Genomic DNA, 24,545 nt, shown 5'->3' on the forward strand with positions numbered 1-24,545 from the left:
TATGAAGGAAAAAAGAGTTTTAATTTACGGATAATCCCTAAATTCCGTGATAGTATTTTACTTATAGCTTTTATATGATACTTAAATGATAAATTTTCGTCAATAATAAACCCAAGGTACTTAACGGAACTTGACCGCTTAAAAATTCCCTTTGGCAAAGCTATTTCTGTAATCCAATAATAGTAATTTGGAGACCGCGAAAAGATAAAAAAAAATTACTTACTTACATTTAGGTCAAGCCGGTTTACCTTCAACCAAAGACATGTAATAGTCATTGTTGCATAAATTTTTGAGCTAAGTTGTTGTTCAGTTGAAGCAACACACATTAGTGTCGCATCATCAGCAAACTAGGGTGTAGTGATCCTGGATCCAGAAGGTGCAGGATCGACTAGATCCCTAAATCTGGAAGTACTTGCAACAGCATTTGGCAGATCATTAAGGTCAATCTCCGAGGTTTGAAGCCAATGCTATTTTCCTATAGCAGTGAAATGCGTATTAACAACAGACACGAGCAGATTCTTTGATGAAAAAATTCCTGTGGCTTCATTGAAAGCTTTAACATGAATAGGCCGAACAAATTTGCATTTTTTTTCTTTAGAGCTTCATAAAAAATTAATTAGTGGGGACACCTCTAATTTTTAAGAGTAGTAATAAAATTAATTTTATAAGACGTAGAGAATTGTAAAGTAGCCTCTCGATTTGCCACGAGATTTCAAAATTTTTGGCCGTGAATTTTTTTTTTGTTATCATCAGTTTCCTTTAAAATTTGCCATTTAAGATATTCTTCCTTTATTATTTAAAAGGGTTGTACTAATCATACAGCCTTGATTTTTGTGTCGTTTTGTAGATCTTATACCGATAAATCATCCCAAAGATTCTCAAGTTTGTAGTTATGTGGAATGATTTTTAGCAATAATTCTTAGTATTCAAGATTTCCTCCTTTCTCATTGGCTTAACCACTCCTTGAGGGGTTTGCCAGAATATCATTAAGAATGTTGACATCTCCTTAGCATTGCGACCAGATTTAAAAGGAAGTTGAAAACATGTATAATTGGCAACAACACCTTGAGGCAATATCATATTTAACACTTCATACGAATTGGCATTTTTTAGGTTACAAAGCTGTTACAAAGCAGATAACATTATTGGCCTTTAAAAGTAAAGAAACACCGATTGTAGGCCTATAAAATGTATGAACATTATTTTTAAAAAGAACATTATTCTTAAAAACACATCATTTTAAATATTATTGGCCTTTAAAAGTAAAGAAACACCGATTGTAGACCTATAAAATGTATGAACCTTATTTTTAAAAAGAAAATTATTCTTAAAAACACATCATTTTAAACATTATTGGCCTTTAAAAGTAAAGAAACAACGATTGTAGACCTATAAAATGTATGAACGTTATTTTTAAAAAGAAAATTATTCTTAAAAACACATTATTTTAATCATTATTGGCCTTTAAAAGTAAAGAAACACCGATTGTACGCCTATAAAATGTATGAACGTTATTTTTAAAAAGAACAATAACCTTAAAGACACATTATTGTAGGCCTATAAAATGTATGAATATCATTTTTAAAAATAACGTTATTCTTTAAAACACATTATTTTAAACATTATTGGCTCTTAAAAGTAAAGAAACGCCGATTGTAGGCCTATAAAATATACGAACATTATTTTTTTTTTTTTATCTAAAGTTGTAGGATATTCGTCAATTTTAGTTCCACGGGATCTCATTTCATTACTAATAGTGCCGTATCTTAGAATATTTTGGTTTTCCCCCATCATCTCATAAAGTTGACGATTTATAGGCTCGTTCATAAATGATTGATTACCCCGGTTTGGAACCGGGGTAATCATATACTTTGCTTTACGGAGTAATGCATATACTGCTAAATTAATGTCATTTAAAGAATCAATTTTAAGAATCAATTGATTGCTTTAAAAGGAAAATCAGAGGCTTAATGCCGGTCAGGATTTAAAATAAGAGCGCTGAGTCAAGAGGTCCATCTAAATATCAAAATTCATTAAGATCCGATCACCCACTCGTATGTTAAAAATACCTCAATCTTTCTAATTTTTCCTTTCCCTTCAGCCCCCCAGATGGTCGAATCGGGGAAAACAACTGTAACGAGTCAATTAGTGCAGCTCCCTGACATGCCTAACAATTTTTATCGTCCTAGCACGTCCAGAAGCACTAAACTCACCAAGGTGCTGAACCACACCACCTAACTCCCCCAAAGAAAGCGGATCCAGTCCGGTTTCGTCAATTACGTATCTACTGCGTTTATAAGCGTTTTCCAAGATTTCCGGTTTCCCCCTCTAACTCCCCCCCCAATGTCAACAGATCTGGTCGGGATTTGAAAGAAGAGCTCTGACACATGAGTTTCTCCTAATTATCAAATTTTATTAAGATCCGGTCACCCATTCTTAAGTTAAAAACACCTCAATTTTTCTAATTTTCCCAAATTAACAACTTCCAGCTCCCCCAAAGAGAGCGGATCCGTACCAATAATGTCAATCTCGTATCTATAGCTTGTGCTTATTCTTCCCATCAAGTTTCATCTCGATCTCTCCACTCTAAGCGTTTCCCAAGATTTCCGGTTTCCAAGGTTTCTGTTTTTCCCTCCAGCCCTCTATGTCCTTGCATCCAATTCTTACTGAAAATGGATTATCTGAGACATAAGATTTTTCTGCATATTAAGTTTCATTAAGATCCGATCACCCATTCGTAAGATACCTCGATTTTCACGTTTTCCAAGAATTCCAGTTTCCCCCTCCAGCTCCCTTCAATGTCATCGGATCTGGTCGGGATTTAAAATGATAGTTTTAAAGCACAAGATCCTTCTAGATATCAAACTTCATTAAGATCTAAACACCCGTTCGCAAGTTACAAATACCTCATTTTTTCTAATTTTACCGAATTACCCCCCTCCCCCCCCCCCCAACTCCACCAAAGGGAGTGGATCCGAGCCGGTTATGTCAGTCACCTATCTTGGACTTGTGCTTATTCTTTCCACCAAATTTCATCCTGATCTCTCCGCTTTAAGCGTTTTCCTATATTTCCTGCCCCCCCCCCAAAATGACACTGGATCTGGTAGGGATTTAAAATGAGAGATCTAGGTTTCGAGATCCTTCTAAATATGAAATTTCATTAAGGTACGATCACTCTTTCATAAGTTAAAATACTTAATTTTGTCTATTTTTTTAGAATTACCCCCCTACCCCAACTCCCCCAAAGAGAGCAGATCCGTTCCGGCTATGTCAATCCCGTTTCTAGGACTTGTACTTATTTTTACCACCAAGTTTCATCCCGACCCCTATACTCCAAGCGTTTTCCAAGATTTTAGGTCTCCCCCCAACTTCCTCTTCACCGGATCCGGTCGAGATTTAAAATAAGAGCTCCGAGACATGATATCCTTCCAAATATCAAATTTCAATAAGATCCAATCTCTCCTTCGTAAGTTGAAAATACCTTATTTTTTTAATTTTTCAGAATTAACCCTCCTCCTCCCAACTCCCCTGAAGAGAGCAGATCCGTTCCAGTTACGTCAATCTCATATCTAGGACTTAAGATTATTTTTACCACCAAGTTTCATTCCGATCCCCCCACTCTAAGCGTTTTCCATGATTTTAGGTTTCACCTCCCATCTTCCCGCCAATGTCACCAGATCCGGTCGGAATTTAAAATAAGAGCTATGAGACACGATATTCTTCCAAACATCAAATTTCATTGATATCTGATGACTCTTTCCTAAGTTAAAAATACCTCATTTTTTCTAATTTTTCAGAGTTAACCCTCCCTCCCCCAACTCCTCCAAAGAGAGCGAATCCAGTCCGGTTACGTCAATCACGTATCTGCGATATTTGCTTATTCTACCCACCAAGTTTCATCCCGATCTCTTCAATCTAATCATTTTCCAAGATTTTCGGTTTCCCCCTCCACCTCCGCCTACTCTCACCGGATCTGGTTGGGATTTGTAATAAGAGTGCTGAAGCACAAGATCCTTCTAAATATCAAGTTTCATTAAGATCTGATTACCCGTCCATAAATTACAAATACCTCATTTTTAATTTTTCCGAATCCCCCCCCTCAACTCTCCCAAAGAGTGCGGATCCGGTCCAGTTATGTCAGTCACGTATCTTGGATATGTGCTTATTCTTGCCACCAAATTTCATCCTGATCTCTCCACTCTGAGCGTTTTCCAAGATTTCTGATCCCCCCCCCCACAACTCTCCCCAATGAAACTGGATTGAGCCAGATCTAAAATGAAAGATCTGAGTTGCAAGATCCTTCTAAATATGAGATTTCATTAAGATTCGATCACTCCCTCGTAGCTTAAAAACACCTCATTTTTTCGAATTAACCGTCACTCAACTCCCCCCCCCCCCCCCACTGACGGTCGAATAGGATAAATGAATATTTCTAATTTAATCTTGTCTGGTACTGATTTTTCTCATTTTTCAGAATTAACTCTCCCCCCAACTTCTCCAAAGAGAGCGGACCCGTTCCGAATATGTCAATCACGTATCTAGGATTTGTGCTCATTTTTACCACCAAGTTTCATCCCGGTCTTTTTTTTCGAATTAACCTTCTCCCGGCTCCCCCCAGATGATCAAATTGGGGAAACGACTATTTCTAATTTAATCTAGTCTGGTTACTGATACGCCTGCCAAATCTCATCGTCCTAGCTTATCTGGAAGTGCCTAAACTAGTAAAACAGGGAAAGACAGACAGACAGACCGACAGAATTTATGGTCACTATATGTCAATTCGTAAACACAAAGTGCCACAAAAATTTGTTAATACCACAGAAATTTACGAAACTTTTTCTAAGACCTTTTAAGCCCTGAAAGCAAGAGAAAAATTATGGTCTTACTCGGTGTCTTCAAGTATCGCCCCGATTTACGAACAATTAGCTACAACTAAAGCCCAGCTGGAGAAAATAAAAAGTCATCTGCTGGAAAATATAACCAATCAAACAGTTCGTGGTAACAAACTGTAGTAAGAAGCGACCCGGCTCAATAGCAACCAAAACTATAAAATGGAATTTTGATACCAATAGTTACATCAAAAGAATCGCATTTTATTGTTGATTTTAAATATATAAGTTTCATCAAGACCAGTTATACCCATCGAAAGTTACGAGCCTGAGAAAATTTGCCTCATTTTAGAAAATAGGGGAAAACACCCCGTAAAAGTCATAGAATCTTAACGTAGAACCTTATTGTTACCTTATTGTTCCCGTTACCTTATTGTAGAAGTTTCAAGCTCCTATCTACAAATATGTGGAATTTCGCATTTTTTTTGCCAGAAGACAGATCACGGATGCGTGTTTTTTTTTTTTTTTTTTTTTTTCTGGGGTGATCTTATCGATTGAGTGGTCCTAGAATGTCTTTTTAGTGGTCCTAAAAAGGCTCATTCCAACGGAAATTAAAAGTTCTAGTGCCCTTTTTAAATGAACAAAAAAATTGGAGGGCACCTAGGCCCCCTCCCACGCTCATTTTTTCCCAAAAGTCTCCGGATCAAAATTATGAGATAGCCATTTTATTCACCATAGTCGAAAACCTAATGGCTATGTCTTTAGGGGCGACTCACTCCCCCGCAGTCACCATGGGAGGGGCTGCAAGTCACAAACTTTGACCTGTGTTTACATATAGTAATGGTTACTGGGAAGTGTGCAGACGTTTTCAGGGAGATTTTTTTTGGTTTAGGGGGGAGAGTTGAGGGGGAGGGGTTACTTGGGAGGATATTTCCATGGAGAAACTTCTCGTGGGGGAAGAGAATTTCAATGAAGGGGACGCAGGATTTTCTAGCATTATTTGAAAAAACAACGAAAAAATAAATATGAAAAGTTTTTTTCTACTGAAAGTAAGGAGCAGCATTAAAACTTAAACGAACAAAAATTATTACGCATATGAGGGGTTTACCTTCTCGTTATACCTCACTCTTTACGGCTACAAGTATTTTTAGTAATTTCAACTATTTATTCTACGACCTTTGTGATTCAGAGGTCATTCTTAAGGAACTGGGACAAAATCTAAGCTTTAGTGTAAAGAGCGAGGTAACGACGAGGGTGGGTTTAACCCCCTAATATTCGTAATAAAAACATACTAATATAGAGGTTCGTTACGTAAGTTAATTCGTAAGTTACGTATATTTTTTACCAATGAAGACGTTTGTAAAAAAATAAAAGTTCTAGTTGTTTTTTTAATCAATCAAAAACTTGGAGGGCAACTAGGCCTAATTCCTCGCTCCTTTTTCTCAAAATCTTCTGATTAATTGCAATTAATTAATATGCAAATTTCGTTTTAATTATTTATGTGCGGAGAGCCAAGATCAAAACATGCATTAATTCAAAAACGTCCAGAAATTAAATAAAAAAAGCAAGTTTTTTTAAATGAAAGTAAGGAGCAACAACAAAACTTAAAACGAACAGAAATTACTCCGTATATGAAAGGAGTTTTTCCTCCTCAACGCCCCGCTCTTTACGCTAAAGTTTCTTACTGTTTTAAAATAGAGTTAAGAGAAGTGTCAAATTTTAGCGTAAAGAGCGGGGCGTTGAGGAGGAAAAGCCCATTTCATATACGGAGTAATTTCTGTTCGTTTTAAGTTTTAATGCTGCTCCTTACTTTCATTTACTTTCAGTTACTGAAAAGTTCAATGACCCAAATTAATTGAACAAAGAAGGTACTGAACTGATAATCGAGCCAGGTTTATGATTCAATCACGCTCGAGTTTAATCCAAAGTTTGCAAAAATTGAGCAGGCTCTACTAGGTAGTCTAAGATTTCAAATTGAAAATTTGGAGGAGAAAATTGGTCGAATAGAAAAAAAGCTTGATAATTATGATCAAGAGTCCATGCTTGATAGCCTTGTATTTCATGGGGTAAAGTAGTTTCCTGGTGTAGACACTCATACGACAATATCTAACAGTATAAATAGCAAAATGTCTGTGCTGGGCCCTTTACTTTATTTAGTTTACGTGAACATGATGCGCGTTTATCTAAAGGATACATATATTACTAACAATATTGCTAACAAAATTTCCAAAATCCGCAGATAATTTGATAGCAAAAGCTCGTATTATTCTCAAAAGATTAGAGATGTTTACAAGTGTAAGTTTGCTGTGTGTGAATGTAAAGAAAAATTTTTACTGACATTCTGTAGAGTGGGTGATTCTGTTGATGTAAGTAGTAAAGTTCTATTTGGTGAAAAGCCTATTTTACAAGTTATATCACTGCGGTACCTCGGTTTCCATAATGCTTCTAATCTATCGTAGAAGCATCATATCGACATTATCTCCACCAAAGTTGCACGTGGAGTTGGCATCGTCAAAAGATTGAAGCATATTCCGCCGGAAAGTATTCTTCGCACGATATATTTTGTAATAATCTACCCATATATCATATGGATGTTTAGTCTGGGGAAGCAATTTTTATGTTAATTACAAGCTAAATGGCTTTCTCATAGTTTTGATCGGACGATTTTGCTAAGAAAAAGGGGATGGGAGAGGAGGCCTAGTTACCTCCCAATTTTTGGTTACTAAAACAGACAACTAGATTTGTTTTATTTTTTTTGCGAACGTTTTTGTTAGTAACAAACATAGGTACCTTACGAATTAACTTATGTAACGAACTTATATATTTGTGTATTTATATTACGTATATGAGGGGGTTTGCCCCCTCGTCAATCCCTCGTTCTTACACTAAAACTTGAATTTTGTCCCAAATCTTTCAGAATGACCCTTGAATCACAAAGGCCGTAGAATAACTAGTTAGAGTTACTAAAAATACTTTAGCGTAAAGAGCAAAGTATTGTGGAAGAGACGAACCCCCTTATATAAGTAATATTTTACGTTCGTTTTTAAGTTTTAATGTTTATCATTACTTCCAGTAGAAAAAAAAATCTCATTGTCTTTTTTTAAATGATGCTAGAAAGTCCTGCGACCCCTTCATGGAAATTCTCTTCCCTTATGAAAAATTGCTCCATGGAAAGATCCTCCCACGTAACCTGCCCCCCCCCCCCCCCGACCCACCCTAACCCCAACACAAAAAAGTCCCCCTGAAAACGTCTGTACATTTCATAATTAACAACTACTATGTGTAAACAATGGTCAAAGCTTATAAGTTGCCACCCCTCCCCCGGGAACTGTGGTGGATTTAGTCATCCACAAAGACATAGTTATTAGGTTTTTTGACTAAGTTAAACAGAATGGCTATTTCAAAATTTTGATCCGGTGACCTTGGAGAAAAATGTGCGTTGGAGGGGGCCTCGGTGCCCTCCAAGTTTTTGGGCACTTAAAAAGGACACTAGAACTTTTAATTTACGTTAGAATGAACCCTCGTGCGACATACTAGGACAACTAGGTCGATACGATCACCCCTGAGGAAAAAACAACAACAAAAAATACGTACCCGTTATCTGTCTTCTGGCAAAAATACAAAATTCCACCTTTTTTATGATAGGGGCTTGAAACTTCTACAGCAGGGTTCTCGGATACGCTGACTCTTATGATGTGATTTTGTTAAGATTCTGTGACTTTTAGAGGGTATTTCCGCCTATTTTCTAAAATAAGGCACCGTTTCTCAGGCTTGTAACCTTTGACCAGTAAGACTAAACTTGATGAAACTTATATATTTAAAATCAGCATTAAAATGCAATTCTTTTGATGTAACTGTTTGTACCAAAACTTCGGTTTTTAGAGTTTTGGTTACTATTGAGCCTGGTAGCTCCTTACTGCAGTTTGTTACCACGAACTGTTTGAAAATGTAACTTGTAAATGAATAAAAGTAATATATTCTACTATAACGTTGAGATAGAACTTACCAATGTCTCAGGTTTTCCTGTCCCTTATTTGTTCTCGTTTTTTTTTTCTGCCCATTGTGAAAATTCAAATGCTAAACTGTTATCTGACTTGTAACCAACCAAATTCCAATGGTCAGCTGTTACCAATTAGACATGTGAAAAATTTAAATTCCCTTTAAATCCGGTCGTAATATCTCAATTAAGTCAACAGAGTTTAAATATTCTGGTACAACCCTCAAGAGAGCAATTAAGCCAATGAGAAAGGAGGGAATCTCGGTATGTATTTCAATGCTATCTTAATAGAATTAGCTTTCAACCTAGGAGATTGACCTTAATAAAAATCAAAAAAGAGTAGGACCTAATACAGAGCCCTGGGGGACACCACATTTAACAAAACTTTTCCTTGAAGAAAATCCATTAATGTGAACGTACTTCCCTCTATTTTGTAGGTAATCACAAAGCAAAGGCAAAGTAGCCCCTCTTAGTCCATAAAATTCACATTTTTGCAGTAGTATTTGGTGGTCAACAGTGTCAAATGCCTTAATCAAATCAAAAAACAGACCAGCAACTATAAGCTTATTACCAAGAGCTCCATTAATTACCGAAGTTATATATGATAATGCCATCTCTGTAGTTCTCCCCTTCCTGAAACCAAACTGAATTGGATTTAATAGCTTATGCAGTTCTAAATGATCATAAATTCTAGTGTTAAGACACTTTTCTAGAACACGAGAAATAACAGGTAAGATCGAAATAGGCCGATAATTTCCAAGATCATTCTTATTACCGCCTTAGAAATAGGAGTTATCTTAGCAACTTTCAATCAATCAGGAAATGTTCCCTGTTTCAAACATAAATTAATAAGGCAAGTAAGAACATCAGCATTATAAGGAAACGCTATTTTTAACACAAGAACATTAAGTGAATCACTACCAGCCGGTGTACTTTTCATCCCAAAGGTGATTTTCTCTACTTCATCACGAGAGAAGGGTTTCAAATGCATAGAAATATCAATTGGAGTCTTTCAAAAAAAAAAAAAAAAACTCCAAAGAAGGATCATCATCAGAAGGTACAATACAGGAAGATAAATTTACGCCGATATTAGCAAAATGTTGAGAAAGAGCATCACATACCTCTTCTTGTTTATTCGTTGGCAAACCATTCTGCATTACTACTTCTTCGGAAAAATAGACTTTTCTCTCGATATAACGCTTTTAATAATTTCCATGTTTTTGCAGGGTTACTACAAGTTTCAGTGAATTTGTTTTCGATTTTTTTTTCTTTTTTTTTTTAATACATTTTTCAGTAATTTATGAAGGGCATTCCTATAATTATTATAAATTCTTGAACAAATTGGATCATTTCCATTGTTTAAGGAATACTTATTAAGTTCTTAGGATTCTTTTTCTTGATGACGAACGAACCATTATCCAAGTTTTTGTCATCATCAGAATCAGCCTATCATAAAATCTTTGAAAACTCATATTTATATCAAACAGCTCGTGGTAACGAACTGTAGTAAGGAGCGACCCGGCTCAATATTAACCGAAACTCTAAAAAACGGAATTTTGATACCAATAGCTATATCAAAAGAATCGCATTTTAATGCTGATTTTGATTATATAAGTTTTGTCAAGTTAAGTCTTACCCATCAAAAGTCACGAGCCTGAGAAAAAGTTTTATTGTTTTAAAAAGTAGAGTTGTGACAAAGAGTCAAACTTTGGTGTAAAAAGTGAGGCGTTGAGGAGGGGACAACCCCTTTCATATACGGAACAATTTCTGTTCGTTTTAAGTTTTAATGTCGCTCCTTAGTTGCAGTTAAAAAACTTGTTTTTTTTTTTTTTATTTAATCATCAGTAAGATCGACCAAATTATTCCAATTGACTTCTGCAATTGCCTGCTTAAACTTTTTAAGGTTACTCTGGCTAAACACGTGCATTGGACTCTTTGGAATCATTGGTGCTGGCTTTGCGGAATACAAACCGCAAGTCTTGTTGAAATTTCAAAATGATCTGATACATCTGTAATAATAACTCTTGGAGCTGAAAAATCCAAATTTGAAAACAATATTGTCAATAAGCTTCGATGATGAGGTGGGGACTCGTGTACATATATTAATAGTTGAACAGTTGATATTTTTTGTAAAGCGTTTCTTTCTTCTTCTTTGTTTTGCACAATGTGCCACTAGCCTAAAATATCAGAACAATCTGTATTAATATATAATCTAAAATATGTTATTAAAACTTGTCTTTATTTTTTGCCGTGTAACTTCAAATGTTTGGTCTTTTTAATTCAGCTTTCTAAATCACATCATCATATGGGAGTGTAAATATTGGTTTCCTGCTCTTTGGGTGAATTTGCGCTGTCAAAAAATAAGCAATGGAAGAAAGAATTTGATTTTTTTTTTTTTTTTTTTTTTTTTGACTGGTAAGAAATGTGGGGAGGCGAATCAGAGAACTTTCTTATTATACGAGATTTTTTGAAATTCATTCTATACATTGCCATAAAGCCAATGTTTGTTGGCAAATTGGAGAACTTTCTCATCTCATTGTGGGATTTGTGGAAGACCGTTCGAGGAGAGCGAACTAATTATTTTAGTTACTTAAAGATTATGGATTGTGCATAAAGGGTTATGCGTAAAGATAAAAAAAAGCAGCTGAAAAAAGGCAGCAACAAAAAAAGAAGGATGGGGAAAGAAAAAAATCCTTCCTCAACACTGATAGACAAATAAAAAACAGCAACAAGTTTTTCTTCCAGATCAAACAGTTTGTGGTAAGGAAATGTAAGTAAGGAGCGATGCGGCTCAATAGTAACCGAAACTCTCAGAAACAGAGTTTTAATTGCAATAGATGCGTTAAAAGAGTCGAACTTTGATGTTTATTCAAAATATTTTAAATTCATCACATTTAATGTTATCAATCAGAAGTTACGAACCTGAAAAAATTTCATTAATTTTTGAAAAAGGGGCGAAATTCCCCCAAACCTCTAGTGATCTTAATTAAAGTGACAAGCTCTTATGTGCAAAAATGCGGAATTTGAATTTTTTGCCGGAAGAAAGATTACGGATGTGTGTTTGTTTTTTTTTTTTTTTTTTTTTTGTCTTTTTTTTCTTTCTATTTTTCCCCAGGGGTGATCGTATCCAACCATTGATCGTAGAAGATCGAGAGAGAGCGCATTTCATCGGAAATCAAAAGTTCTATCGCCCTTCTAAGTGACCAATAATATAGGAGAGCAGCTAGCCCCCCTCCCGAGCTCATTTTGGTCGAAAAAAAATGTAATCGAAATTTTTCGACCGCATACCCGGGAGGATCTTTATATGGAGTAATTTTTTATGGGGGAAGGGATTTTTCAATGGAGGAGGAGCCAGATTCTCCAACATTATTTAAAAAATGAGCAGAAATTACATTTAAAAAACAAGTTATATTCAACTGAAAGTAAGAAGCAACACTAAAACTTAAACTGAACCGAAATTATTACGTATATGAGGAGGGTCGCCCTCTCCTCAATACCTCGCTTTTACGCTAAAGTGTGTTTTTTGTTGTAGTTATTTAGGAATGACTCCTGAATCACAAATGCCGTTTAATTAGAAAAATAAGCTCTCTTAAAAATTAAAAAAAAAATTAGCGTAAAGAGCGGGGTATTGAGGAGAGGGCAACCTCCCTCATATACGTAATAATTTCTCTCCTTTTAAGTCTTAATGTTGCTCCTTACTTTCGGTTGTAAAAACTCGTTCTTTTATATTTAATGGCAGAAAGAGGCAACATTGAAACTGAAAATTATCAGAAATAATTCCGTGTTTAAGGGAGGGGGGCTCTTCTCAACCCCTCGCTTTTTATGCTAAAGTTTCTTAGTGCTTTAAAAAAGCTTCAAACTCTAATTCACTGGCTTTTGTGTCACAGCATTCGTTCTTGAAGAATTGGAACAAAAAGGCAAACTTTAGCGTAAAGACCGAGGGGCTGAGGAGGGGACAGGTCCCCTTATGCGCAGAATAATTTCTTTTTTTAAGTTTTAAAGAAGTTGTAACCTCTACAATAGGCTTCTTCGGTGTTTAAATGCATTTTAGACACATGTCTAAATACATTGAAGCATTGTAGTGTATTTAGAAATTGCAATGTATTTAGACATTGCAATGTATTTAGACATTGCCATTTAATATCGCTAAAAATAATGCTTTTGGTAGCACTCCATTACCCCTCCTCCCCCTCCCCTTCTTGCCTTTACCCAAAACTTAGTCTATATTTATGTGAAGGCTCAACGAAGGTTAGCATATTTGGGCATTAAAATGCAATCTTCGAGTCACCTGCTTGTTCCCTCCCGCTAAAAAATTTTCCATTGTGCCCCTTCTTTATAACAGCTGACGCGCAATTATACACCATTGAATGTAATTTATGAAAAATCAAGTGAATCAACTTAGTTAAATAAAGCATTAAGATTAGTGCCCGTGTTAACAATTCATGTAGTATGGACTACTTGACTTTTCAGGAGTGAATGCACCGCCTTAATTTTTTCTATAACTTGGAATCATGGTTTTTGGTACATTTAAATCGATTGGTTATTTCAAAATTTTGAATTGGTAATAGCTTGGTCCTCTTTTGGGAAAAATTGTTGTTTGATGCCACAAAACAGCGGAGAACTCCACTTTTTTGTGGCACTTTTAGGTCACTTAACAAGGGCACTAGAACTTTCAGTTTCTGTTCGAATGAGCTCCGTCTCGGTATTCTAGGACTATCCGCTTGGTACAATCACCAGCAGGTAAAAGATGCATCCGTGATTTTTCTTCTTGAGAAAAAATGTAAAATTTCTCATTTTTTGGGTAGGAGCTTGAAACCTCTACAGTAATTTTCTCTGTTAGTGTGAATCTGCTTGTGTTATTTTGTTAAGATCGCTTGTTTTTATGACAATTCCTATTATTTAGAAATAATATTATTTAAAAAAAAATAAGTGTAAGATTATGTGCTTACTTTAGAAAAAGAAGAAAAACATATCTCAAAAGAAGAGGTAATACTGATGAAATTACGCTGTCGAATTCAGCATGTCCAAGAATCGCATGCCGAAAGTTTCAAGTTCATATATGCAACAACATGAAAATTACCTCTTTTTTTTCTTAAAGAAGGATGCTTAGAAATTTGAGCGAGCCTCGAACCGAAACACGTGTTTATTTCATTGTTCTTTCCCAGGCAAGGGGAATTATATCGAACCAACGGTTGTAGAATATCCCGATGAGACTTTGTACAGCAGAACCTCCAAGATCTGGCTGCTTTTATAAATAATTAAAGGGTGTGCTGAAGGGAAGTTCTCCCTTTTATTATTTCAGGCTGAAAAGCAAAAATTTGGGCCGAAATTTACGGTGAAAGAGTTTTCAGTATTGGTAGGATTATAGCAGAAAGATCTAATAAGATGGGGATGTCATTCAAAAGAATATAGTTTTTCGAAGGGGGTGGGAAGGAAGAGTATAGAAATTTGTTTTCAGTAAATTATATAATCCTTTCGACCTGTGGGGAAGTACTTAGAGGGATTGTGTTTCGCTATTAAGATTTGGTTTTGACAGCAATTTTCCGAACAACGCTGGGCAGTCGGCTATTTATATAATAAAACAAAATGCTTGTGGTGAAGTGAATAAGAATACAAAATGATTTATTTCTGTTGAGCTCGTCGATTTGAAAAGTAAGCTAACCTACCATCCTCCTCTTCTTGCTTGTTTTTTTTTTTTTTTTTTTTTTTATATATTAAATTCACTTTTATTTCTGAAATAAGAGCTTTCTAAGCATTACAAGTTTTATTCAAAGTAAAAAATTCCTGAAAATTCGTCATGTAAATAACAGCGATTTTACCCAAATTAATTAATATCTTTGCAGGCTTCTAGATCCAGCAAAAGCTTCTGTATACGATTCAATCAGATGGGCCTATGCCGAGATCCTGTATCGTTGGGAGATGCCCGATGAGCGGGCTGTTGTTTTGAAGTTTCAGTCTATACCTAGCGGAAACCATATGGGGATTGATTTCTTTGTCGAGTGCAATGTCTGTAGAGACTTTGTCAAAGAATCCTGCTGCAGAAGATGCAGAAAAATAGCTCTGCAATGTGCTCTTTGTCATGTGGGAGTAAGAGGTAACTCTTTTACTTCGAGCTTTTTTTTTCCCTGATTGAATGTTTTATTTTCAAAAGAATTCGGATATCCTATGAAAGTTTTCTGGAATATTTAAATTAGTCGCTGCTTTATTATGAACCGTGGACAAGAGAACTGAGACAAAATGTGTAAATGAGTTTGCGGAAGAAGTCCAGTTAGGAAAGGATAGTTTCTTAAATCCTCCTTTAAATGAGCATTCTCAAAGAAAAGACTTTCTATGGCTGCTTATATTTATTAAAATTACCCATCAAACGTTTTGCTTTGGCAATGAATTCAAAAGAACAATATGTTTTTCTTTTCATTACTCCCTCCATTTTTTTTTATTTCGAACCGTCCATTCCTAGAATGATTTAAAAGAAAACATTCGTAAAAAATTAGACTTCTATAGAGGGTCTTTGTTATTTCAAAAATTTCTACATTTTAGGGCTTATATATTTTTTCGAGAGCTCTCTCTCTGTTCTTCAGATGAATAACAAACTTTAACCATTAAAACTAACCGAAATAATAGTTACCATTCCGAAATTATCTTCAAATGCCGATTCTTCCTCGTTTGAAGGTTTTTTCTTCTTAACAAGTTTTAAGTTCGGTTATTACAGGCTAAAGTTCGTTCTTTACTAGGTTGCGACGGATGCTGCAACCATATTGAGAAGGTCATGAACAATCTAATTACGTTTTGTTTTGATCTTTTCGCTCTCCGTTTTTTTTATAGCTTGTTTATCTTTTAGGATCGTCAACATTCTGTTTAGTGTGTGGACATGGTGGTCATACTAAACATATCATGGAATGGTTCAAATCTTTTGAAAGCTGTGCTACAGGCTGTGGCTGCAAATGTAAAATAGTCTCGCCTATCGTGGTCTGACCCAAATTACGTTGATACTATTACCTCTTAGTTTGTTGTGTTCCATTTTTTTTTTATTTTTAGTTATTCTAAACGAGCTTGATAAATACAATACTTTTTTCCCGTTTTTTTATCTTTTTGTGTTTTACTTTCTAAAATGAAAAGAAACTATGGTTGTTTAATATTGAGTCTTCTCATGAGGAGAGTTTTGCGATTTTATTGAGCGACAAAGAATATTTATTCAACAAACAAATGAGACCACTAAAAATAAATTCACCAGTAATCCTTATTGTTTTTACAGGCAACTCCAGACACCCAAACAAATCTATCAGAAACAAATTCTGCAAGAAAAAAAATCTGGGGTTAAAACAAAAGAAGAAAAAAAAATCATGAATCATGCGCAAGAAGGAACTTCCGTATAGAAGGAAGAACAATCGGAAAGGCAGACCTTGTAGACCTCTTATCCTGTTTGTATGAATAATGAAGAATTACCGATTACTCTCAATGATACCAATAAAACATTCGGTGCCTTTTCATGTGGTATGTCGAAAGAAAAAGATATTTCATAATTAACAAAGAAAAAGGTAAAATATTAATTCTGATGTATCTAACGGAAATATGTTACATTCTACTGACTATCTTAAATTGATATTCGGGTATCACAATTCGCCAGAGCATGAACTACCGGATTTGAAAGCATGCACTGACTGTAAATGTTTTCGAAAAGTAAACACCACACCAATAAGAGTAAATCGAACAAACGTAAACAATAGAGAAATGTTACGGTACGGTAGGCACATCAAATAGAAATTATGTTCTAACTTTCTATGAATCCCTAAACTACCGGCGATTTTAGATGATATAAATTGAGAAACTACGAATTGTATCCACTATCATTCCGTGACATATTTTAGAAGTTATAGCAATCAATTCAATAAGATCCAACTCTGAGCTCTTTCAAAAGTGAACACAAATTTGGGCATATTAGAAAAAATCTCCTGCGGGATTGTTTTCAGTCCCACTTTAGGGTGAACTATTGTAAGATTTGTAAGAGTTTACCTTCGTCCACTTTATGATCTTTCACATGCTATATCTTTTCATATGCAAATGCTTAACTTTCTGTTGCTGGTGCCTCTACAAAATATGTCTCATCCGCAAACAGTATTAGAGCCTGATTTTTTTTTTTTTTTTTTTTTTTTTTTTTTTTTTTTTTTTTTTTTTTACTGTTCAATTTGATTGATATTATTGTGCTTAATTTCTGTTCATCAACTTGTGTTATTTCGCATGATTTCATAGATATATTAAAAAAATCCAGCTTTTTCCGTTTTTTCTGTTCCGTTGCATATATCCTCTGAAATATCTAAATTACTCATTAGTTTAATTATCGCGTTAATCTTTAGGCGGCAAATCAGTAATTTCAATTGAAGTAAGAAATTATGGGCTGAATTCAATTCTTCCTTCCTGTTTACCCTTCGCAGACGTTCAGATAGCACGCTCCTTCATTCCATTGTGATTTTTGATTTGTTTTCTAACTGCGCATTTCTTTGTGCAATATTTTAATTTGCAATTCCATGTGATGTCCCTTACTTATTCCATCCGTCTTGATTTAGTTTTTCGGATTCTTTCGTCATCTTGTATAATTTTCCATGCGTAATAGATACCAAAAACGTACCATCTTTAGGTAAAAAAGACGTAATTTTCGCTTTAAATGCATATGCATGTAAAGTCAGGCCATTCATATGCATTTTCAGGCCAGAAAATTTCAATTTTCAACAAATAAGAAATGAAGGCCTTTTTGAGAAAAAGAAAATACATATATGACTAAATAAATGCACAATTATTGCTCGCTTAAAAAGAGTAGATTTCCTTTGTAATCTTTCCTGAAGCTTCACACGTGAGCAATTTTAATCAAGTTTGAAAGAAAAATATTAAAATCAGTAAGTTTAAGAACATTTTTGCTACAAGTTTTTGTGGCCCTGAAATTCGATAAATTTGAAAAGTTTGAGGTCACCTTTGCATTGAGAAGAAGCACCTCATTTTTGTTATTTTAGTTTTGTACTGTGAATGCCTTTATTGATTTCTGGAAATGCCTATATAACTTGGTGACTATAATTCACTAATTTAAAAGTTTTTAATTCTTTCATAAAAAACAATCATTTCTACCAACAATAAAAACAATAATATTACGGCTGCAATGTAAATTTAAGTAAAGACCGACATTAGAACTTAAAACGAACAGAAATTATTCCATTTATGAAAGGGGTTGTACCCTCCTCAACTCTACGCTAAAGTTTGACTCTTTCTCACAAATCTACTTTATAGAACAAAAAAGACTCTAGTGTAAAGAGTGGGGCGTTGAGGAGGGGACAGCCCCTTTCATATACGAAATAATTCCTGTTCGTTTTAAGTTTTAATGTCGCTCATTGCTTTCATTTAAAAACAACTTTTTTATTTAATTTCTGGACGTTTTTGAATTAGTTTTGAATTTGGCTCACCGTACATGAATAATTAGAACGAAATTTGCATATTAATTTTACTTTTTTTAAATAATAATAACCTAGGTTTGATTTTTGTTTCAGTTGTTTAAGAATGACTCCTGAATCACAAAGGCTATTTAATTAGAATAATAGCATCTTATAAAAGTTAAAAAAGAAACTTTAGCGCAAGAGCAAGCTACTGAAGAGAGGCAACTCATCTCATATTCGTAATATTTTCTGTTCGTTTAAGTTTGGAATGAATGATAGAAAAGATCTTTGGAATATATACGTAATAATTTATTAAGAACCACAAGCCGAACACATACAATATCCTTTGTTTATTATTGCATAAAAATCAATGTTATGAAGCTGCTTATGGTAAAATTAAATGCTAAGATTAGCCGGAAAATAACACAAACAAATTATTGCTTACATCAGCCATTATTTAACAAAACTTAAACTTAAGTGTAAAGAGCGAAGTATTAAAGAGCGGGTGAACTTCCTCATATACATAATATGAGGGGATTCGCCCCCTCGTCAGTACCTGGCTCTTTCCGCTAAATTTCGAATTTCGTACCAATTGTTTAAGTATGGCCCCAGAATTACAAAGGCCATTTAATTAGAATAGATAGCTCTTTTGAAATTTCTAAAAATAATTTAGCATAAACAGCGAGTTATTGACGAGGGGACGAACCCCCTCATATACGTAATAATTTATGTGCGTTTCAAGTTTCAATGTTGCCTTATGCTTTCAGTTGAGAAAACTTGTTTTTTTTTAAGTTTAATTTCTGATCATTTTTCAGATAATTCTGGGAAATCGAGTATCCCCTTCATAGAAATGATCTTCCCCCATGAAAAATTCCTCCACGGGCAGATTTTCCGAAAACGTCTCATACTGACCAATAGCAAATACCATATGTAAACAATGGGCGAAGTTCATAATTTGCTGTCTTTCCCCTGGGGACTGTGGGGAATAAGTCGTCCTGAAAGACATAGTTGATAACTGTTATGACGATGCTGAACAAAATGGCTATCGAAATTTTGATGTGGTGACTTTGGGGGAAAAAATGAGCGTGGGCCTAGTTGCCCTCCAATTTTTTCTCACTTAAAAAGGGCACTAGACCTTTTCATTTCTGCTTGAGTGAGTCCCCTCAAAAAAGCCAGGACCACTGGATCAACACGAGTATCCTTGGGGAAAAAATAAACACGCATCCATTATCTTTCTTTAGACAAAATATACCAAATTCCACATTTGTAAAGATAGAAGTTTAAAACCTTAGAGTTTCGGTTACTATTAATCTCGGTAACTCCTTACTTACTGTTCGTCACCACGAACCGTTTGATACTATTCATTAATTTAAGGTTACCCCTCAAAAGCTTTGGGCTTGAAAAACTCCCTAATTTTTGAAAAAAAATTCCTTGGGTTGAAGAGAGATCTTGATGAAAATCCTAGTGTTAAATTCAGCGTATCAGAAAACCCTATTGTACAGGTTTCAAGTTCCTAACTACAATAGTGTTAAATATTGCGTTTTTCCCCAGAATACGATCACAAATACATTTTTAATTTATTTGTTTGTTTTTTTTTCTCTTGGGTTTTACACCATAGACTATATATCAAACCAATGGTCTTAGAAAATCGGAAGAAGGATCATTTGAATGAAACTCAAAGGTTGTAGTGCTCTTTTTGAGTAGCAGAAAAATTGTGCCGTGGAAACGTGTTTTTTTATTACTATTAATGGCCCCAAACCACGATTTTGCACCAAAAGGGGTCAAATTGCATTCGACAGCAAATTTTGAGCCATCCAAACGATTTAAAAGTATCGAATACTGTATATTAAGCTTCCCAGTTTTAGAAGAAGTACTGCCGTACGGTGATGCATCGTTTGCTAAAATGAAAATGAAAAAAACTAGTTTCTTTAACTGTAAGTAAGGAGCGACATTAAAACTTAAAACGAACAGAAATTACTCCGTATATGAAATGGGTTGTCCCCTCCGCAATCCCTCGCTCTTTACGCTAAAGTTTGACTCTTTGCCACAATTCTACTTTTTAAAACAATTAAAAGCTTTAGCGTAAAGAGCGAGGTGTTGAAGAGGGGACAATCCATTTCATATACGGAGTAATTTCTGTTCGTTTTAAGTTTTAATGTCGCTCCTTACTTACAGTTTAAAAAAAACTAGTTTTTTTCATTTAATTTCTGAACGTTTTTGAATTAATGCATGTTTGATTTTGGCTCTCCGCCATAGGACTTGTCCAGTCTTTTTGATTTTTTTGTATTGAATCAGATTAACAGATTATTAAAATGAAATTTGCATATTAATTCCTTTTTTGGCTAAATGGCTGTCTCTTAGTTTTGATCAGACGATTTTGAGAAATTAGGGGTGGGGAAGGAGGCCTAGTTGCCCCCCAATTTTTCGGTTACATAAAAAGGCAACTATAACATTTAATTTTTTACTAACTTTTCTATTAGTAAAAAATATACGTAACTTAAGAATTAACTTACATAACAAACTTTTATATTCTTATATTTTTATTATGTTTATAAGGGGGTTTGTACCCTCGTTAATGCCTCGCTCTTTACACTAAATCGTAAGTTTTGTCTCAATTCTTTAAGAATGACCCATGAATCAGAAAGGCCGTAGAATAAATAGTTGAAATTACTAAAAATACTTTAGCATAAAAAGCGAGGTATTTATCTCCTCCTAAATACTCGCTATTTATGCTAAAGTATATTTAGAGCCCCTCATATGCGTAATAATCTCTGTTCGTCTTAAGCTTCAATGCTACTCCTTACTTTCTCCTCAATTGAAAAATCTTTTCATGTTTATTTTTTCATTTTTTTTTTATAGTAGTCTTAGAAAATCCTGCGCCCTTTTCATTGAATTTCTCTTCCCCCATGACATATTTCTCCAAGGAAAGATTTACCCACATAGCCCCCTCCCCTCAGCCCCACCCCCAAAACCAAAAACATCCCCCTGAAAACGTTTCTACACTTCCCAATAACGATTATATGTAAACACTGGTCAAAGTTTGTAACTTGCAGCCCCTCCCCCAGGGACTGTGGGGGAGTAAGTCATTCCCAAAGACATAGTTATTATGGTTTTCGACTATGTGGAACAAAATGGCTATCTCAAAATTTTGATCCGTTGACTTTGGAGAAAATATGAGTGTGGGAGGAGGCCTAGCTGCCCTCCAATTTTTTTGGTCACTTAAAAAGGGCACTAGAACTTTTCATTTCCGTTAGAATGAGCCCTCTTGCGACATTCTAGGACCACTTGGTCGATACGATGACCTCTGGGGAAAAGAAAAAAAAACAAATAAACACGCACCCGTGATTTGTCTTCTGGCAAAAAATACGAAATTCCACATTTTTGTAGATAGGAGCTTGAAATTTTTGCTATAGGGTTCTCTGATACGCCGAATGCGATGGTGTGATTTTTGTTAAGATTCTATGACTTTCACGGGGTGTTTCCCCCTATTTTCCAAAATAAAGCAAATTTTCTCAGGCTCGTAACTTTTGATGACAAAGACTAAAGTTTATGAAACTTATCTATTTAAAATCAGCATGAAAATCCGATTCTTTTGATGTATATTTTAACAACAAGATTAATGGTTAATATAGGCATTCATTTAAAAACTGCGTTTTAACTAACTTGATTCACTTGATGTATCATAAAGATATATACAATGATGCATGATTGCGCATCATCTATAATCAAGAACAGGCGTTTGGTCATTGTGTAGCCGGTGTGGGGGTGCCAAATATCTCAAAGACAGGATTTTAATGGCCAAATTCTCTAACTCTCCATGATACTTAAGATAATACTTAAATAAAAAACTAGTTAACTCAAAGTAAGGAGCGACATTAAATACTTAAAACGAACAGAAATTACTCCGTGTATGAAAGGGGCTGTTCCCTTCTCAACGCCCCGCTCTTTACGCTAAAGTTTGACTCAATTTTACTTTATTTGACAGTAAAAAACTTTAGCGTAAAGAGTGGGGCGTTAAGAAGGGAACAGCCCCTTTCATGCACGGAGAAATTTCTGTTCGTTATCAGTTTTTAGTGTCGCTCCTTACTTTCTGTTAAAAAACCTTGTTTTTTTTAATTTAATTTCTGAACGTTTTTGAATTAATGCATGTTTGATTTTGGCTCTCCGCGCATAAAATATTAAAATGAACTTTGTATATTAATTCTTTTTTTTGGCTAAATGGCTTTCTCTTAGTTTTGGTGAGACGATTTTGAGAAATAAGGGGTGGGGAAGGAGGCCTAGTTGTCCTCCAATTTTTCGGTTACTTGAAAAGGCAACTAGAACTTTTAATTTTTAACGAACATTTTCATTAGTAAAAAATATACTTAACTTAAGAATTAACTTACGTAACAAACTTCTATATTCTTATATATGTATTATGTATATGAGGTGGTTTCTCCCCTCGTTAATATCTCGCTCTTTACACTAAAGCTAAAGTTTTGTCCCATTTTTTTTTTAAATGACCCAGAATCGTAGAATAAATAGTTGAAATTGCTAAAAATACTTTAGCATGAAGAGCAAGGTATTTAGGAGGAGAAGAATCCCTCATATGCGTAACAATCTCTGTTCGTTTTAAGTTTTAACGCTACTCCTTACTTTCAATGGAAAAAACTTTTTCTTGTTTATTATTTCATTGTTTTTTCTACTAATGCTTGAAGACCCTGCGCCCTTTTCATTGAATTTCTCTTCCCCCATGACATATTCCTCCGAGGAAAGATCCTCCCACATATCCCCCTCGCCTCAACTCCCCCCCCCAAACCAAAAAAATCCCCCTGAAAAGTCTGTACACTTCTCAATAACCATTACTGTATGTAAACACTGGTCAAAGTTTGTAACTTGCAGTCCCTCCCCCGGGGACTGTGGGGGAGTAAGTCATCCCCAAAGAAATAGTTATTATGGTTTTCGACTATGCTGAACAAACTGGCTATCTCAAAATTTTGATCCGTTGACTTTGGGAAAAAATGAGCGTGGTACGAGGCCTAGGTGCCCTCCAATTTTTTTGAACACTTAAAAAGGGCACTAGAACTTTTCATTTTCCGTTAGAATGAGCCTCCTTGCGACATTCTAGGACCACTTGGTCGATATGATGACCCCTGAGAAAAAACGAACACGCACCCGTGATCTGTCTTCTGGCAAAAAAATACGAAATTCCACATTTTTGTAGATAGGAGCTTGGGATTTTCGCAATATGGTTTTCTGATACGCTGAATGCGATTGTGTGATTTTTTTTTAGATTCTATGACTTTAAGGGGTGTTTCCGTCTATTTTCCAAAATAAGGCAAATTTTCTCGGGCTGGTAACTTTTGATAACAAAGACTAAATTTGATGAAACTTATATATTTAAAATCAGTATGAAAATCCGATTCTTTTGATGTATCTTTTAGTATCAAAATTCAGTTTTTTAGAGTTTCGTTTACTATTGAGCCGGGTCGCTCCTTACTACAGTTCGTTACCACGAACTGTTTGATAGAAAAGGGTCGGAAGGGGAGGGGGTGATGGTAGGAATTTATGTCATATTTCCCTACATTTTAACTAAACCTGACAACGGGTGCTATGGGTTGATAGTTCTCTTCCTGCTGTAGAAAAATTTATCTACACTTTAAAAAATTTATTTACACTTTAACAGCAAGGATTTTGGAGCTTATGCGAATGGTAGCCCACAAAATACTTTGTTTTAGCCATGATATGATTCTTTTTTTCATAGAGAGCAACTTTAGGCAACTGAATATGGTGATTATTTTGAAATCTGGGTTACCAAAAGAGTTTTTGAGCTTCTTATTCAAATGCAATTTCAAACTTTTGGCAAGAGTTAAAAAAAAAGAGATAAAGAATATTCTAAGCCTCAGTTGATTCAAATAGTTTACAGTAGCGAACTGTAAGTAAGGAGCGACTCGGCCTTATAGTATTTGGAAAACTAAAAAATGGAGTTTTGATAGCAATAGATAGATCAAAAAATTGACTTTTATCCTGATTCCAAATATATAGATTAATTAAGTCTAATATTACGCATCAAGAGCTACAAGATTGAAAAAAATTCGCATAATTTTTTAAGACGGGGGGGGGGCGCTCCTTAAAAGTCAAGAAATCTTAATGAAAATGTACTATCAGATGCAGCATATCAGAGAATCTTACTGTTGAGGTTTCAAGCTCTTATCAGCAAAAATGTAGAATTTTTTTTTTTTTGGCTGATGAAAGATTACGGATGCGTGTTTATAATAATAACAATGGTAGCATCACTTACGCTTTGAAAAGAAGACAGGTCAA

At 35.0% G+C, this 24,545-nt stretch overlaps 1 protein-coding gene across 3 annotated transcripts in view; it reads left to right on the top strand.

The window, feature by feature from the left end:
* Window positions 1–15,904, top strand: part of LOC136033059 (GATOR2 complex protein WDR59-like) — a 125,062-nt gene extending 109,158 nt beyond the window's left edge. For all 3 annotated transcript variants that reach the window (XM_065713647.1, XM_065713650.1, XM_065713649.1), the window contains 2 exons: window positions 14,670–14,920; window positions 15,665–15,904. In XM_065713647.1, coding sequence (XP_065569719.1) covers window positions 14,670–14,920; window positions 15,665–15,798 — 385 coding nt within the window. In that variant the 3' untranslated portion in view covers window positions 15,799–15,904. The remainder of the gene's footprint in view (window positions 1–14,669; window positions 14,921–15,664) is intronic.
* Window positions 15,905–24,545: the final 8,641 nt, after the last annotated feature.

Source organism: Artemia franciscana, chromosome 11 (genome assembly GCF_032884065.1).
Source record: "Artemia franciscana chromosome 11, ASM3288406v1, whole genome shotgun sequence".
NCBI classification, from domain to species: Eukaryota; Metazoa; Arthropoda; class Branchiopoda; order Anostraca; family Artemiidae; genus Artemia; species Artemia franciscana.